Raw genomic sequence first — 15917 nt, forward strand, 5'->3', positions numbered from 1 at the left:
CACTTCCTGTAAGCAAAAAGTTCCTATAACTGGGAAAGGAACAAAACAAATAAACTAAGAAAATGGGAATACCTGTGACACACCTTCTCCAAACGAGTAATTCTTTTTTAACTTAAAAATAAAAAAGCATATACAGCCAGTTTCAATCTAACCTTCCCATAGTGCACATCCATAAAATTTACAAAAGGAGACGCAAAGCCCACCTAATTCAGTTCTAAATTTCAACAAGCATTAGTACATCAGGCACCTCATCCCTGAAAGTTCCAGGGAGATGCCGAAAAGGACCCCGTAGTTAACAGTTCACATCAACGGCCCCATAACCCGGTTTCTCCTGTATATACAGATGCGGATTCGTCCACCAAAATCTCCTCTCTACCACAGCCCGCACACGTTGGCATTTTCATTTCATAGGTGGATACCTCAACAGCTAACACCAGGAAGCTCCGGGGTAATTGGAGGACTTGGGGGAAGTCATCTCGGAAGAGGTGGAAGACCCAGAGATATCACGGAAAGTCAGAAAGAGGTTGTCCCTGACCACCTCTCCTTCGTGTCCCATCCAAACTTCACCGACCCGGGTCTCGGAAGACCGGGAGGGGGAGGCCATTTTAATGAGACCTGGCTGAGAAACATCAAAGAGAGGAAATCAGGGAAGGGCGTTCGGAAAGGAAGGCCGAGCCCTTTCCCCCAACAGCACCCGAGCAGGGTGGCAGCACCTGGAGCTCGAAGAGGGAGGTGCTGGATTCAAGGGCCTGGAAAGATTCAAAAGTAGCAATGGCCTTCCACGAGGGGGTCAACTGGTCCAAGCCCCGGGAGCGGGGCCCCTTACCCCGAAGCAGGGGAAGGACCCATTCTCCGGCCAACCGCGCAGACCCTTGCCCCTGAGTCGGGGGCAACTACCCAGAGTTGCCCAGAGATCCAGAAGGCGGGAGTTGACTATTGCCTGGTTCTCCTCATCCGGCCATGCGGCGCGGGGGCGGCCATCCTGAGGGGTCCGGGAACCAAGAGGGCACGGGGGGGCCGGACGCGGCGCTCACCCGCGGGCCGCCTCCAAGCTCTTGATGAGCTTCTTGATCTTCCAGATCTCCACATTCCTGTCGGCAGCACTGGGGTCGTCCGCCATCTTCTCGCCTCCTCCTCCCTAGAGCGGCCCGGCGGGGCCCGGAGACACCAAGACCACAGAGTTAGCGCCGCCGCTGGGGCAGAGCGGCCCCCTTCCTTGCCACCCCCAAGAGGCCCTCTTCTTCCCGCCCCGCGCGGCCCGCCGCGGCGGTCGCTGGCCTTTTCCTCCCTTGGCTTACCTAAGGGCCCAGTCCTGGGCGGCAGCGGCTGCTCCTCCCCGGCGGCGGCTCCGCGGCGGCGGCTCTGACGTAGGACACCGGCTCCCTCTCTCCAGGCAGCTGCATGTGTTGCAATCCGCTCACATGGGGCCTGTGACATCACTTCCTCCGCCAGAGGCTGAGTGGAAGTCGGCGGGCGGAAGGGAGGGGGCCTGTGCGGAAGAGAGGAAGCTTTGCGCGCGCCGCGACTTGCCATTGGCTGTCCGCGCCGCGGCCTACAATGAGCTCGCTGATTGGCCGCAGCTGGGGCCGCGCTGCCTTGTGAGGTAGGGCCCGGGGCGGGGAAGTACCGCCTTCCTTCCGGTCCGGCTAGCGGAGTGGAGGAAGCGGGCGGAAGCCGGTGGCTCTCGCGAGGATTTTTTCAGCGACCCGCCAGCCTCCTATGGGGGTGTTTTTTAAAGGGCGAGGCGCAGGGGTCGTCTCTTTTCCGTCCCTCTTTGGTGAATGGAATGGGCATCTGAAAATCTACGACGCGCGGCTAGACGATTGGGCCGGAACACACAATTTGAATTGCGCCTGAGGAGTCTTAAAGAAACGCCTCAAGCTTCGTGGCTTCATACCGGCCAAAGTGCTCCGGCCGACGTGCGTCACTGTTGCGCGGACTAGTGTTCAGGCTCCCAGCCCGAAATTTTCTTCTGGTGGTCCGGGACCCCGCCACCCGCAAGGGCAAAAGAGGCGCGTTACGTCTCGCCTCAGCGCTCACATGGGTTCATTTTGGACCTGGAGTTTTGTGGGGACGGGAGGGAAAAGCAGGGGCTGCGGGAGATTGGAAACCTTGAGGTATTTGAGCCCACGAATGGTTTAGTCTGAGCTTTTGAGAGTGGAGGTGGGGAGAGTGTTGAAGCAAATGGGCAGCTATATAAGTTGGAACTTTATCTTTTTGAGTTAGAATTTTTAGTTGACTCTCTCTTCACCTCAGTTGGATTTGTTCAAATATTTGGGCCCAAACTGTGCTAGATTCGGTTTTCCCGAGGATGCTGAGGTGAACTGGATATAACAGTGCCTACTTAGTGGAGCTCTCAGTTTCGTTGGGTTTATAACCATTTGTGATTGTATACTTTTGTATAATAATTGCATAAATACGTAGGTACTCTGGAATGCTGTGAGAGTGTAATAAAAGGGCCTAATTTTGGAATGAGACCCAAAGAATGAGTAGGGGTTTTGTCAGAAGAGAGCATAACACATTTAAAAAAAAAAAAAGTGTGTGCTTAAAAAGCCAGTATGCGGGAACAAGGTCAGGAATGGCTGAAGTAGCTTGAGGAGGAGACAGAGGACAGATCATTTAGAGCCTTGAAAGCCAGGTTTAGGAGTTTGGCTTCTTTTAAGAACAATGGACAGCTTAAAGGGTTTATAGAGGTAGGGAAATGACATGAATGTATAGTTAGTTTTAAAGGAGATGGTTCTGTTTGGATTGGAGAGAGCAAAAGTGGAAGCTGAGAGATCATTTTGGCTGCTGCAGTCATTCATGTGAGAGATAATTATAGCTTAGACTAGGGTGATGATAGTGCAGATGGAAGTCAGTGATATACAGGGGGTTGGAATGAATAGGACTGGATGATGGATTGGATGTGGAGAAAGCAAGAATGTTCCCAGAGCATGGAAATGGTTACATTTACTGAGATGGGAAAAATGAGGAGCAGGTTTTGAGGGATGATTGGAAATTTCCTCTTGGGCCTATTAAGTTTGAGACATGGAAGTGGTGATGTCAGTCAGGCAGTTGCATTTACGTGCGCTTTGAGTCCTTTTTGCATGTTATCTCAACTTTGCTCACACCTTTGAGATGGGAGTATTATCCCCATTTCATAAGTAGGGAAACTGAGGCAAAGAAAGGTGAAAGGGACTTGCTCAGAGTCACACAGCTAGTTTATGGCTTCCAGACTCCATGTTCAGTGTCCAGTGCATTTTATCATGCAGCAACCCATTACCTCTGTTACCATAGGTAAGGACACATTTCCTACAGGGTAAGTCTCTCCCCCAGCAAATGAATTCCCAGGGTGGAATCTCTTCTTTAGTTACCATTTTGTAATTCATGGGATATGTTCATTCATTACACAGTACTTACTGTACTTCTTTGTGCCATTCACTGTGCTTAGCAATGAACCTTCTTAAAGTAAATAATCATAAACACTTACTGATTGGATGTGTACCATGTCCCAGGCTTTTCCCTACTTCATTTCTCTTGCCCCAATTCCTACTTTCTTCACTTGGTTGCCTTGATCTACATCTCTTCATTTTTATGTTTATAGCATTGCTTCAGGTCCATGTTTCATGGCTTTATAGGCTTTCTGGACCACCTCACAGGCTTGCTTTTATATGTGATTCATCCTGAAGTAAGATGGTGACATCTCAGAATTGCTGTTTGTCAGCATTTGAATCATTCAAACTTGGTAATTACTGAGAAATATAACTTGTTTCTTAGAACATTCTAATCCCAGATAGTTACACTGTAGCTCCCAAAGCTTACTTGCCTAGTTGCTGTAAATTCATCATCTCTTAGAATTGAAAACCAGTGTCTTACATGCAAATCCTGGCATTGATTTCTAGCAGAAGAGATTTGAAAGGAATAGAACAGGGAGATGCTATTTCCTTCAGCAAGGAGGAGGCTTTATAAATGCAACCATGACCGTCAGTTTTCAGGAAGAACCTCCTGTGACATAAGAGTGATACAGATTTTTTTCAAAATGACGTATGATGAGTGTAGAATATATAACTTCTCTTGGCACAGCTTGTCCTTTTCTGAAAAATGAAGGATTTGTACTTGACCTCAGAACTTCTCCAGGTCTAATGTTAGGTAATAAAGTTAAATATTGGGGGCGCCTGGGTGGCTCAGTCTTAAGTGTCTGCCTTCGGCTCAGGTCATGATCCCAGGGCCCTGGGATCGAGCCCCTCAAGCCCTGCATCAGGCTCCCTGCTCAGCGAGAAGCCTACTTCTTCCTCTCCCACTCCCCCTGCTTGTGTTCCCTCTCTCGCTGTGTTTCTGTCAAATAAATAAAATCTTCAAAAACAATAAAAATAAAGTTAAATATTGGGGTATAGATAACATCCCTAGTTAATGGGTGGAGGTGGGGGAGGGAAGGAGGATTGTTTTGATGTTAAAAATACCAATAGCAACTTGAGAACACAGTGCTATTAGGTACAGAATGAAATTATTGGTTGCTGATGCGTGGGCCAGTTTTAAGAGTAGCCAAAGTAAAGAAAGCAGGGGAGGAATGGTTGTGGAAAGATTTCCTAAGGGCTGTACCCTTTGACTCTTTGGGAAGTCAATGGGGTTGTTAAAGGAAAGATCTCTGGAGCTAGGCAGCCTTAGGGTTGAACCGTGACTTTGCTCCTTACATTGGGTTGGGCAAGGCACTTAAATCTTGCAGAATTTGTGTTTTTATCATAAAATGGGGATACTGCCTATTTTGTGGGACTATTGTCAGATTAAATAAGTTGTGTAAAGTGCCTGGTACTATTTATAGCACCCATGTCAATAGTGAATGCTAATTCTCTCTTTAGTTTCTCCTAATTTGTTCTGTCCTCTTCCACTGTTTTCGGTACCCATCTGTTGACCTGCTACACTAGTTGTAGCAGAAAATTGAAGGTGAGAGCCTAAAGGTAGAGCAGATCCAAATTACAATTCCTAGGGATTTTTTTCCTGGTGGAAAGAGGGAGCCAGTAAAATGGTCTGTGGGATTTTTACCCTGTTTCAGTGGCTGGTGTGTTAATGTTAGAAATTTGGAACTTTTCACAGCTGGAGTTTAAGAGATTGGGTATTTATGTGGGGAGGGTTGTGTGGGTGCCAAGGAACAATTGTGGTTTAGGCCTAGAAATTGGGCCTTGGGCTGGTCAGCATCTAATAGTCATTGGATAACGCCTGCCTTTACTGTCACTGTGGCCATGAGATCAATTACAAGTGTCTTGTTGCTTGTGGCAGGATTTTTATGTGAATTGTTTTTTTGTTTTGTTTTTTTTTTAATGTAAAGATTTGTTTTATTTTCTACTGGGGGTAGAAGGAGGATAAATACACTTGATCTTAGCCAAAAGGTCGAGAAGCGATTAGAAGGAAGATAAATAGAACTGTTTTCCAATTTGCTCTCCACTGTATACACACATACCCACACGCATACATACACATACACACACCAAAAATACCCCAACAAAAAAAACAGAAAACTGAGAATCAAACACCAAAACACCCTCGAACTGCACCAATACTTCGTATTTTGACCAAAAGAATAGATCCTAGGAGGAAGTGCAAAATGCAAAATCAAATGACCGAGAAATGCTGAACAAACAGCATTATTTTTTTTTTTAAAGATTTTATTTATTTATTTGAGAGAGAGAGAATGAGAGAGAAAGCACATGAGAGGGGGGAGGGTCAGAGGGAGAAGCAGACTCCCTGCCGAGCAGGGAGCCCGATGTGGGACTCGATCCCGGGACTCCAGGATCATGACCTGAGCTGAAGGCAGCCGCTCAACCAACTGAGCCACCCAGGTGCCCAACAGCATTATTAATAAACAAAATATTTATATTACTGAACTAGTAACAGTTGATGTTCTCCATGTCTGTAAAGCTTTGGAACCACATAGCTGATTTGTTAAATCTAGTCCATGCCAGCTTCCAAACTCCAGAAAAAATTTTAGTTAGCTTCATTCTTTGATACTTCATCAAAATTTTCTACGAGATATGGAACAGCATCATCCTCTTCATCAGTGTCTTCTGGTTTTGGTGCTTTGCTCTCCAACACTTGCCGGGGGAATGGTTCAGCTAACTTCCTAAGACTTGTTAAGCTGTCAGCACCAAGCTCACTTAATATTCCAGGAAGCGTTTCTGTGATTAGTTTGGCTTCTGCATGACCAGTAATTGCAAAGGTGTTAGCAGAAAGGGAAGCTTGGACTTTGGGATTGTTGAAATGAATAACTGTTCCATCATCTTTAATCATGTTCACATCTTCAATACCAGCTATATTATTCACAGCCAGTTTTTTTAGAGAATTCTGAAGTTTTTTGTCATCAGCTATAGCTGTTCTGTGTACTACCACTTTCTTTCTGCGAGCTGTGCCCTTGCCCCCATCTGGACATGAGCCTGAAGTTTGGCTAACTTTTCTTGATTCATGCTGTTGGTAAATCTGAAGCAGGGAGGGTCCTCCAACAACAGCATTCGGCAAGAGCAAGATTGTGATTTTTTTTAAATGGAAACTATTCCTGGGCTGCAGTAAACTTTTTGAAGCCTCAGCATTGTGTTTGTATTAGCTATCACAAGGGTCTCCAACTAGATACACTTATTCCTCTTTGTTCCTTCTCCCCGTTAGCATTCAACATTCTTGTCAATTTGCCCAGCTTGGAGTTGCCTATTATATACTAGGGTCCCGTGGTTATAGATAGAAAAGCAGGAATCTCCTGATGATGTTTAATAGCTTTTTTTTTTTTAAGATTTTATTTATTTTTTGACAGAGACAGCGAGAGAGGGAATACAAGCGGGGAAGTGGGAGAGGGAGAAGCAGGCTTCCCACTGAGCAGGGAGCCCGATGTGGGGCTCGATCCCAGGATCCTGGGTTCATGATCCAAGCTGAAGGCAGACGCCCAGCGACTGAGCCACCCAGGTGCCCCATGATGTTTAATAGCTTAAGGAGAAGGCCTTTTTTGCTACTGTCTAGGTAAGCAGTCTGGGCATCATTTCTGTGTTTGTGGGTATCCTGGTCAGGTAAGATTGGGACTTAGGTACGATTCCCTTTGGGATATCCTTAATGTATATTAGCTTCTAACTGGTGTTGTAAACACAATACTAGAATTTGGAGATCTCAGTTCTGTGTTCATGGCTTTTTATTTACCCTAATAAACTTCCTAATAAATCCTTGCCAGACTTAAAAAAAATTATTTATATACACTATATTAGTATAATAAATGATTTTTTTCCTAGGTATCTTAATAGTTGTATGTTTTTCCTGTCTCTGATCCATAAGAGTTCCATATAAGATTTTATTAAAAAAAAACAAAAACCAATGTGCCTAAAAACAGTTACAAATAATCCCTGGGTTAGACTATCTGTGAAGTGGGGCATCTGGGTGGCTCAGTCGGGGTTAAGCATCTGACTCTTGATTTCAGCTCAGGTCATGATCTTAGGGTTGTGAGATTGAGCCCCACATTGGGCTCCATGCTTAGCATCGAGTCTCCCTTTGCTCCTCCCTCCCCCATTTGCATGCGTGCTCGCTCTCTCCGCCCCCCCAAATAAATAAATGTTAAAAAAAAAAACTGAAGTGCCAATCATTTCATGAAGTAGGTGAAGATCAATAACGGAATGTCTGGTTTGCCCTCAAGTTCCTGGATGTACTTAAGCATAATGAATTTGAAGAATGAAGTTCCACAGATTTCATCCTTAAATACATGAAGAAATCTTACAATAAGTAAAAGCCAATGAAGAAGACCTAAGCTATAGTGGTGTAGTGTAAAACTCAAAAGATTTGTGTAAATTGACATAAGACAGCGTTGCTTAACTGGAGTACAATGTGTGAGAGTGACTTGAAATGGTCAGAGTAAAGTACCATTTACTCCCCTGTGGACACAGGGAGTATAATACAACCCTTTAATGGGAGGGGGGACTACAACTAAGGAATTACAGCAGTTTCTTCTCTAAATGACCAAATATCTGTACATGAATTTGTAATCTTGTTAAATTAAGCAAATATTGACCATTATATGCTTTACCCTATAATGATTTCCAACTGTAAAAAGAAATGCACATAGAGAACACTCATTCTTTCTCTTCTAGAATTTTCTTTTCTTTTAGAATCCCTGTTACAAGGAGCGCTCACCAGCTGATGTACATCTTCCCATAACAAGAAAGAATAATTAGCAAGGTGAGATTGAGCCATGCCCTTGGATCATTTGGGGAGAAGATAAGTAAGTGCTTAATGTTCCCAGTGGTGCCTTTTTTTGATTCAGTAGACAATTGTAGAATAGTGAGACAGATGATAATCTTTTAGTTCAATTTCATACATACATACTGGAGATCAGTTTTCTAATACTGGGGTATGTGCTGAAACACTTTAGATATAGTGCAGTTCTTAAATTTACAGTCTTTTTTTTTTTTTTTTTAAGATTTTATTTATTTGACAGAGAGACAGACACAGAGAGGGAACACAAGCAGGGGGAGTGGGAGAGGGAAAAGCAGGTTTCCTGATGAGCAGGGAGCCCGACGTGGGGCTGGAGCCCGACGCGGGGCTCGATCCCAGGACCCTGGGATCCTGACTTGAGCCGAAGGCAGATGCTTAACGACTGAGCCACCCAGGTGCCCCAAATTTACAGTCTTTTTTAAGGGGAAAAAGAACAAAGGAATGTTAAATACATAACCATATAAAAAGAGAAGTAGCTGTTTATAGGACTGAGGCAGATATGAACAAGATGAACCTGGAACACCTTTTTATATGAGTAAGAAAGGAAATTAACAAAAACTACTGGGGTCTTTTTTTTTCTTGTATAAGTACTTGTAACATCCTAATAGACTTTTCTTTATTGAGGTATAATTGACATATCACATTTTATTTTCAGATGTATAACATAATGATTGAATATTTTTATATATTGTGAAATGATCACCATAGTAAGTCTAGTTAACATCTGTCAATGTATGTAGTTTCCAGCTTTTTTTTCTTGTGATGAGAACTTTAAGATTTACTCTTAGCAACTTTCAAATATGCAATAATTATTGATTATAGCCACCATGCTGTACATTTCATCCCTAATACTTATAATTGGAAGCTTATAAAACTTTTGACCTCCATCACCTATTTCATCCACCCCCATCCTCCCCATCCCCCCATTTCCTCCCCTGCCTCTGGCAACCAGCAGTTTGTCCTCTCTATGTATGAGCTTGGGATTTTTGGGGGGTTTTTGTTGTTTTTTAAAATATTTTATTTTTCAGAGAGAGCACAAGCAGGGGGAGCGGCAGACAGAGGGAGAAGGATGTGGGACTTGATCCCAGGATCCTGGGATCGAGCCCCGCGTCGGGTTCCCTGCTCACCAGGAAACCTGCTTCTCCCTCTCCCACTCCCCCTGCTTGTGTTCCCTCTCTGTCTCTATGTCAAATAAATAAATAAAATCTTTAAAAAAAAGATTTTATTTATTTGATAGAACAGGCAGGCAGAGTGGCAGGCAGAGGGAGAGAGAGAAGCAGGCTCCCCGCTGAGCAGGGAGCCTGAAGCGGGACTCAATCCCAGGATTCTGGGATCGTGACCTGAGCCAAAGGCAGACACTTGAACCAACTGAGCCACCCAGGTGCCCCTGGAGTATTCTGTGTGTGTGTGTGTGTGTGTACATGCTCATGTATCACATATCTGTTCATCCATCAGTGGACACCTAGGTTGTTTCCATATCTTGGCTATTGTAAACAATGCTGCAGTGAATATGGGGATGCACATACCTTTTTTTTTTTTTTTTTTTAAAGATGATATGCCGGGGGGGGGGGGGGGGGGACAGGGGCAGAGGGAAGGAGAGAGAATCTTAAGCAGGCTCCTCACCCATAGTGAAGCCTGATACAGGGCTCCATCTTACAACCCTGAGATCATGACCTGAGTGGAAATCAAGAGTCGGATGCTTAACTGGCTGAGCCACGCAGGCATCCCTCTTGTTCTTTTGATATTAGCCATTCTGACAAGTATGAGGTTAATAGCCCATTGTTTTTGATTTGCATTTCCCTGATGAGTGATATTGAACACCTTTTTGTGTACCTGTTGGCCATCTCTTTGTCATTGGAAAAATGTCTATTCAGATCCTCTGCCCATTTTTGGATTGGATTGGATTGCGTTTTTTTGCTATTGAGTTGTATGAATTAATATATTTTGGTGGTTGTGCCTGGGTGGCTCAGTCGTTAAGCGTCTGCCTTCGGCTCGGGTCATGATCCCAGAGTCCTGGGATCGAGTCCCACATCGGGCTCCCTGCTCTGTGGGGGGCCTGCTTCTCCCTCTCCCACTCCCCCTGCTTGTGTTCCCTCTCTTGCTGTGTCTCTCAAATCTTTTTTTTTTTTTTAAAGATTTTATTTATTTATTCATGAGAGAGAGAGAGGCAGAGCGAGAAGCAGGCTCCCAAGGAGCAGGGAGCCCGATGCGGGACTCGATCCCAGGACCCTGAGATCATGACCTGAGCCGAAGGCAGACGCTTAACCATCTGAGCCACCCAGGCGCCCTCAAATAAAATCTTTAAAAAATATATATATATATATATTTTGGTGGTGTTTTTTAATATATTTTGAATATTAAACCTTTTTCAGATATATTATTTATAAATATTTTATATCATTCAATAGGTTGCCTTTTCATTTATTTCCTTTGCTGTGCATTAGCTTTCCAGTTTAATATAGTACCACTTGGTTTGGTTTTTTTTGTTGTTGTTGACTTTGTTTTTGGTGTCAAATCCAAAGATCATCACCAAGACAGATGTCAAGGAGCTTATGGCCTTTATTTTCTTTTGGGAATTTTACAGTTTCACGCCTTACATACAAGCTTTTAATCCATTTGGTGTTGATTTTTGTGTATGGTGTAAGATAGTGGCACAGTTTCATTCTTTTGCATTTGGCTGTCCAGTTTTCCCAATACCATTAATTGACGACTGTTCTCGACTACTGGGGTCTTATCAAAAGAACTTAAAGAGCCAATAGGAAGAGTTTCCACAGGCCAAAAATAGAACAATTTGAGCATCATTAAGAACTACAGTGAATTGAAACACAAAATTAGTTAAAATCTCTGAGCTCACAGCGACACCTAAGAAACCTCATTGGTCTCATCTTTGAATACTACAACAAAACCAACTCATTCTTTTTTTTTTTTTTAAAGATTTTATTTATTTATTTGAGAGAGAGAATGAGAGAGAGCAAGCACATGAGAGGGGGGAGGGTCAGAGGGAGAAGCAGACTCCCTGCCGAGCAGGGAGCCCGATGCGGGACTCAATCCAGGGACTCCGGGATCATGACCTGAGCCGAAGGCAGTTGCTTAACCAACTGAGCCACCCAGGCGCCCAAAACCAACTCATTCTTAAAACCAGTACATAATCCTTTTCTCTATGAACTGTACCTCAGGGCAACTAGGTACTTATGAGGGGAAGTTTCTCACTACAGAGGTATTCCAACTAAAAAGTGAAGATAGGATAGTATTACTTTTTATTTTTAAAGATTTTATTAGAAGAGAGAGCCCCTGCATGAGAGCCGGGGGAGGGGCAAGGGAAAGGGAGAGAATCCCAAGCTGACTCGCTAACCATGGAGCCCGATGCAGGGCTTGATCCCATGACCCCAAGATCATGACCTGAGCCAAAACCAAGTTGTACACTTAACTGACTGAGCCACCCAGGTGCTCCAGGATAGTATTACTTTTGATGAAGTCAGAGATCAGGTAATGATCTCATCAGTGGCTGCTAATATCACCTAAGAGCCAACCAGAATTATGTACCCTCTGATGGAAGTACACACCACCCATTCTTGTCAAGAAACTGAACTTGAATCTGATCAGTTGGGGATGGAAGAACGTGTTAAATGACATCACAGGAATGCAATCAGTGAAATATAGTATGTAGGATATTATAGGATTGGTGGCCCAGTTTCTTTAACAAATAAATTGCAGGGCGCCTGGATGGCTCAGTTGGTTAAGCGTCCGACTGTTGAAATGTGGCTCAGGTCATGATTTTGGGGTCATAGGATTGAGCTCCGCGTTGCCTCTGTGTTCAGTGGGGAGGCTGCTTGAGATTCCCTCTCCCTCTGCCCCTCTCCCCAACATTCTAAAATATCTTTATAAATAGAAAGCAAAGCAGGGAAATGTATAGTCTGACTCTTAGAGAACATACCAACCAATATAGGATGTGGCCTTTATTTGGTTCCTGGCTTTTTAACAATTGAAAAAGTTGTGAAACGGGTGCTTGACTGGTTTAGTCGTAGAGCTTCCGAGTCTTGATCTTGGGCTTCTAAGTTCAAGCCCCACATTGGGTATAGAGATTACTTAAATAAGATCTTAAAGTTGTGAAATGGGAAAATTTGGACATTTGTTTGCTATTAAGGAGTTGCTCATGTTTATGTGATCATGATAGTTATATTTTATAGAATAATCCTTTTAGAAATATAGAAATGTTAGAGTAAAATAAGAATGAGTGAAACAGCCAGTGTGGTTAAGGTTTCATGGAGAGTGTAGAGCAAGGATGCTTAAGAAATACGAAGGTATGGGCGCCTGGGTGGCTCAGTTGGTTAAGCGACTGCCTTCGGCTCAGGTCATGATCCTGGAGTCCTGGGATCGAGTCCCACATCGGGCTCCCTGCTCAGCAGGGAGTCTGCTTCTCCCTCTGACCCTCCCCCCTCTCATGCTCTCTCTACCTCATTCTCTCTCGCAAATAAATAAAATTAAAAAAAAAAAAAGAAATACGAAGGTAAAACTGAGCTGGCAAATGGCAAGGGGGACAGGGAGCAGGAGAGTATGACTTGAATTTAAGCTAGACCAATAGAGTGAGTTTCCATTTAGGAAAGCTATGGTCTTAGCCCTTTTTTGGTCACAGATTCCTTGAAGAAATTAGTAAAAGCAGTGGACCATTTTTTCAGAAAAACTAGTAACTGTCTTGCATTATCTAATTAGTGTTTTATGGACCTCCTGAAATCACTCATGTGGACTTGCTGTTCATGTTACTCCAAATCTCCACCTGCTAGGTCAGGGGCTACAAGAACCTGTTTAAGTGCCTGTAATTTAGGTCAAACTTTTTTTTTTTTTTTTTTCGCTTTTAAGTAGGCCCTACACCCAGTGTGGGGCACAAACTCATGACCCCCAGATTGAGTTGCATGTTTTACCACTGAGCCAGCCCGATGCACCTAGGTAAAACACATTACTTTCCTGTTTCCCGATTGCAGACTTGAAGCTCAAAGTTATTAAAGGCTGATTCTGCTGCTGTTTCTCTTCAGGGTCAAGATTTCTGCTTACTGGGACACCTGGGTGGCCCAGTCTGTTAAAAGTGTAACTGATTTTGGCTCAGGTCATGATCTCAGGATTGTGAGATCCAGCCCAGCATTGGGCTTTGCGCTGGATGTGGAGCCTGCTTAAGATTCTCTCTCCCTCTGCCCCTCCCCCCAAGCTTCTGCTTCGTGACCTGCTGCAGCAGAAATGGGTTTGATGATGGTGCATTGTATTAGGTTTAACCATATCAAATTGCTGACATTGTTTTTAACCTACAGAAATGGCTTCATGGTTTCAATGGTTCTTTTTGTAATTGCTAAATTACTTCCATGCTGTACAGATTGAGTAATGTAGGTCACCCTATAGTTCCTCTATCTAAAGCTTTTACCGATCTCATTGTTCCAATACTAGAGGAAAGGAGACATAGCTCTTAGAAAGCAGCCTTAGGACTGGAGAATGGAGTCACCGTGGTATCTGAAAATAGTGAAGGGCCTTTGCTTGAAGCAGTGCATTTTCAAGGTCAGGTTTGTCTCAACTTTTTTTTTTTATTTGAGAGAGAGAGAACGAGACAGAGAGCACGAGAGGGAAGAGGGCAGAGGGAGAAGCAGACTCCCCACCAAGCAGGGAGCCCGATGTGGGACTCGATCCCGGGACTCCAGGATCATGACCTGAGCTGAAGGCAGTCGCTTAACCAACTGAGCCACCCAGGCGCCCCATGGTTTGTCTCAACTTCTAATCTCATGTACCTTCTGTAAGAATTTGCTTTTAACTTTACGGTTTCTTCTTGCTATAGAATCTCTAATGTAAATGTTATACTTAAAATTAAGCCACCATAATAGACTACTTATGAAAAGTATCTTCAAAATGAAGTATGGAGCAGAGCATCTTATTCTCCCTGGTAATTGATACATTGATAGAACACCTGTCTTGTATTTCTACCAGTAATATGTACCTAACTCTGAACTCAAGGAAATCAGGTGAATCCAAAGGGCCATTCTGTAAATGAAATGGCCTGTACTCTTCAAGAGAAGTCAGTGTCCTATGCCTGAGTCACTCACTCAGGTCATGATCCTAGTGTCTTGGGATTGAGTCCCACATCGGGCTCCTTGCTCAGCGGGGAGCCTGTTTCTCCCTCTGCCTGCTGCTTCTCCTGCTTGTGCTTGCTTTCTGAGAGGATTAAAAAAAAAAAAAAAAAACTATTCTTACCTAAAAGGACACAAATGCCACGTCATTTTTTTTTTTAAAGATCTGAGAGGGGGTGTGCATGCCCAAGAGCAGGGGGTGAGTGGGCAGAGGGAAAGATCTCAGACTCCCCACTTAGTGCAGAGCCTGCCAGACTTGGGCCTTGATCCCACAACCCTGAAAGCATGACCTGAGCCTAAAATCAAGAGTCAGGATTCTTAACCGAGCCACCCAGGCACCCTGAAATGCCACATAACAGTTTTTGATTGCGCACTACATCACCAGAATGGCAAGGGTGTGATTTTAAGTGGGGAAAACTACTTGGAAAAACCCAATGAGTAAATTATACTTGGTAGTAGGAGTGGAGAAGGTGGTTCTGGATGTACTTTGACAGTGGCTAAGATTTGTTGACTTTTTGTTTAGGCAACTGTTAAGAAGTCTATTTACTCTTAACTGGAAAGACTACTTAGGAAGGGAAACCAGAAGTTCCTTTTGGGCCCTATGAAGCAGTTGTCCACAAAAGGAAGACTGTATCTGAAGAATAAAGAACTCTGTCTTTCAAGGTTCTTTGCACCATTTATCATTTTTACTGGTAGGTACCTTAAATGCTGCTCTGTGTTCACTACACATGGGGTAGCGTGAGACAGTATCTCTCAGTACCTTTCCAAGCAGCTCTTTAACTTGATGCCAACTTTGATAAAAAGCTACTAGTTCTTAATGGGGTGCTTTAGAAGTCCTTGAGGGGTTATCAATGATTAGGAGACTCTTGAGGCATTCAGTGGGCAAGGGCTGACCAGAGATGCTAAGTACCACAAAATAATCTTTCACAAGAATTACTGCACATCCCACAAGGTTCTCAAGTATTCATGTAGCTGAAAACTTGAGCCTAGAATTTATTTTTCATATGAATCTCCAGAAGTGTTTACATGGGTGTTAAGGAACATTTAATTTTCCAGGAATGTAATTATTGTGTAAACAATCTCCTTCACATTAAAGCAATATATTGACTTAATTATACATCAATTTCATTTCTAGATCTCACAAAATAAAGGAGGCATTACACTGATGGGGTCTGAGCCCATGTTCCTGACAGATTCCTTTGGGCATGGTATATGACGGTAATCCATGCAAGGGGTTTGGGGGGGGGGGGGGGGAATCTATTGGAAAACTTCTGGGAAATAATTCTTCACACTTAATATAGGAAAGATATTCACCCTTCTGCTTCTGAAGGTTTCAGCATTTAATTAGAATTACATCAGAGGATATAGGACAAGGCAACTCACTCAGGATTAAACAGGAGAAATGTAGAATCAATTCCTGATGGACTGTCCTTGGTAATATTTTCATCATACCAGCCCTTAAAAATCCTGAATTTATATTTGAGCCAGTGTTAGAAAATCATGTATTCCACCTTAACAACTTTAGGTCAGGGAATGGGAAGTATGATTCATATCCTACTCCTGAAGCTAAATCTCAGAGCCTCACTCCTCAAAACAAGAGAT

At 43.6% G+C, this 15917-nt stretch overlaps 2 protein-coding genes across 2 annotated transcripts in view; both read right to left on the reverse strand.

Annotated features, from left to right (window-relative positions):
- The window catches only part of ETF1 (eukaryotic translation termination factor 1), a 29978-nt gene extending 28599 nt beyond the window's left edge, over window positions 1-1379 (reverse strand). The window contains exons 1-2 of the mRNA XM_021701854.2: window positions 1299-1379; window positions 1035-1138 (exon numbers count right to left, since the gene is read on the reverse strand). Of these exons, the coding sequence (XP_021557529.1) occupies window positions 1035-1120 (86 nt within the window). The 5' untranslated portion in view covers window positions 1121-1138; window positions 1299-1379. The remainder of the gene's footprint in view (window positions 1-1034; window positions 1139-1298) is intronic.
- A 4453-nt stretch (window positions 1380-5832) lies between these two features.
- Window positions 5833-6488, reverse strand: LOC110591078 (transcription factor BTF3 homolog 4-like). Its single transcript, XM_044916907.1, has one exon. It carries the CDS (start codon window positions 6259-6261, stop codon window positions 5959-5961), a length of 303 nt encoding a protein of 100 aa, XP_044772842.1. The 5' UTR covers window positions 6262-6488; the 3' UTR covers window positions 5833-5958.
- Between the last annotated feature and the right edge of the window lie 9429 nt (window positions 6489-15917).

The sequence above is a fragment of the Neomonachus schauinslandi genome, chromosome 7 (genome assembly GCF_002201575.2).
Source record: "Neomonachus schauinslandi chromosome 7, ASM220157v2, whole genome shotgun sequence".
Classification (NCBI taxonomy): Eukaryota; Metazoa; Chordata; class Mammalia; order Carnivora; family Phocidae; genus Neomonachus; species Neomonachus schauinslandi.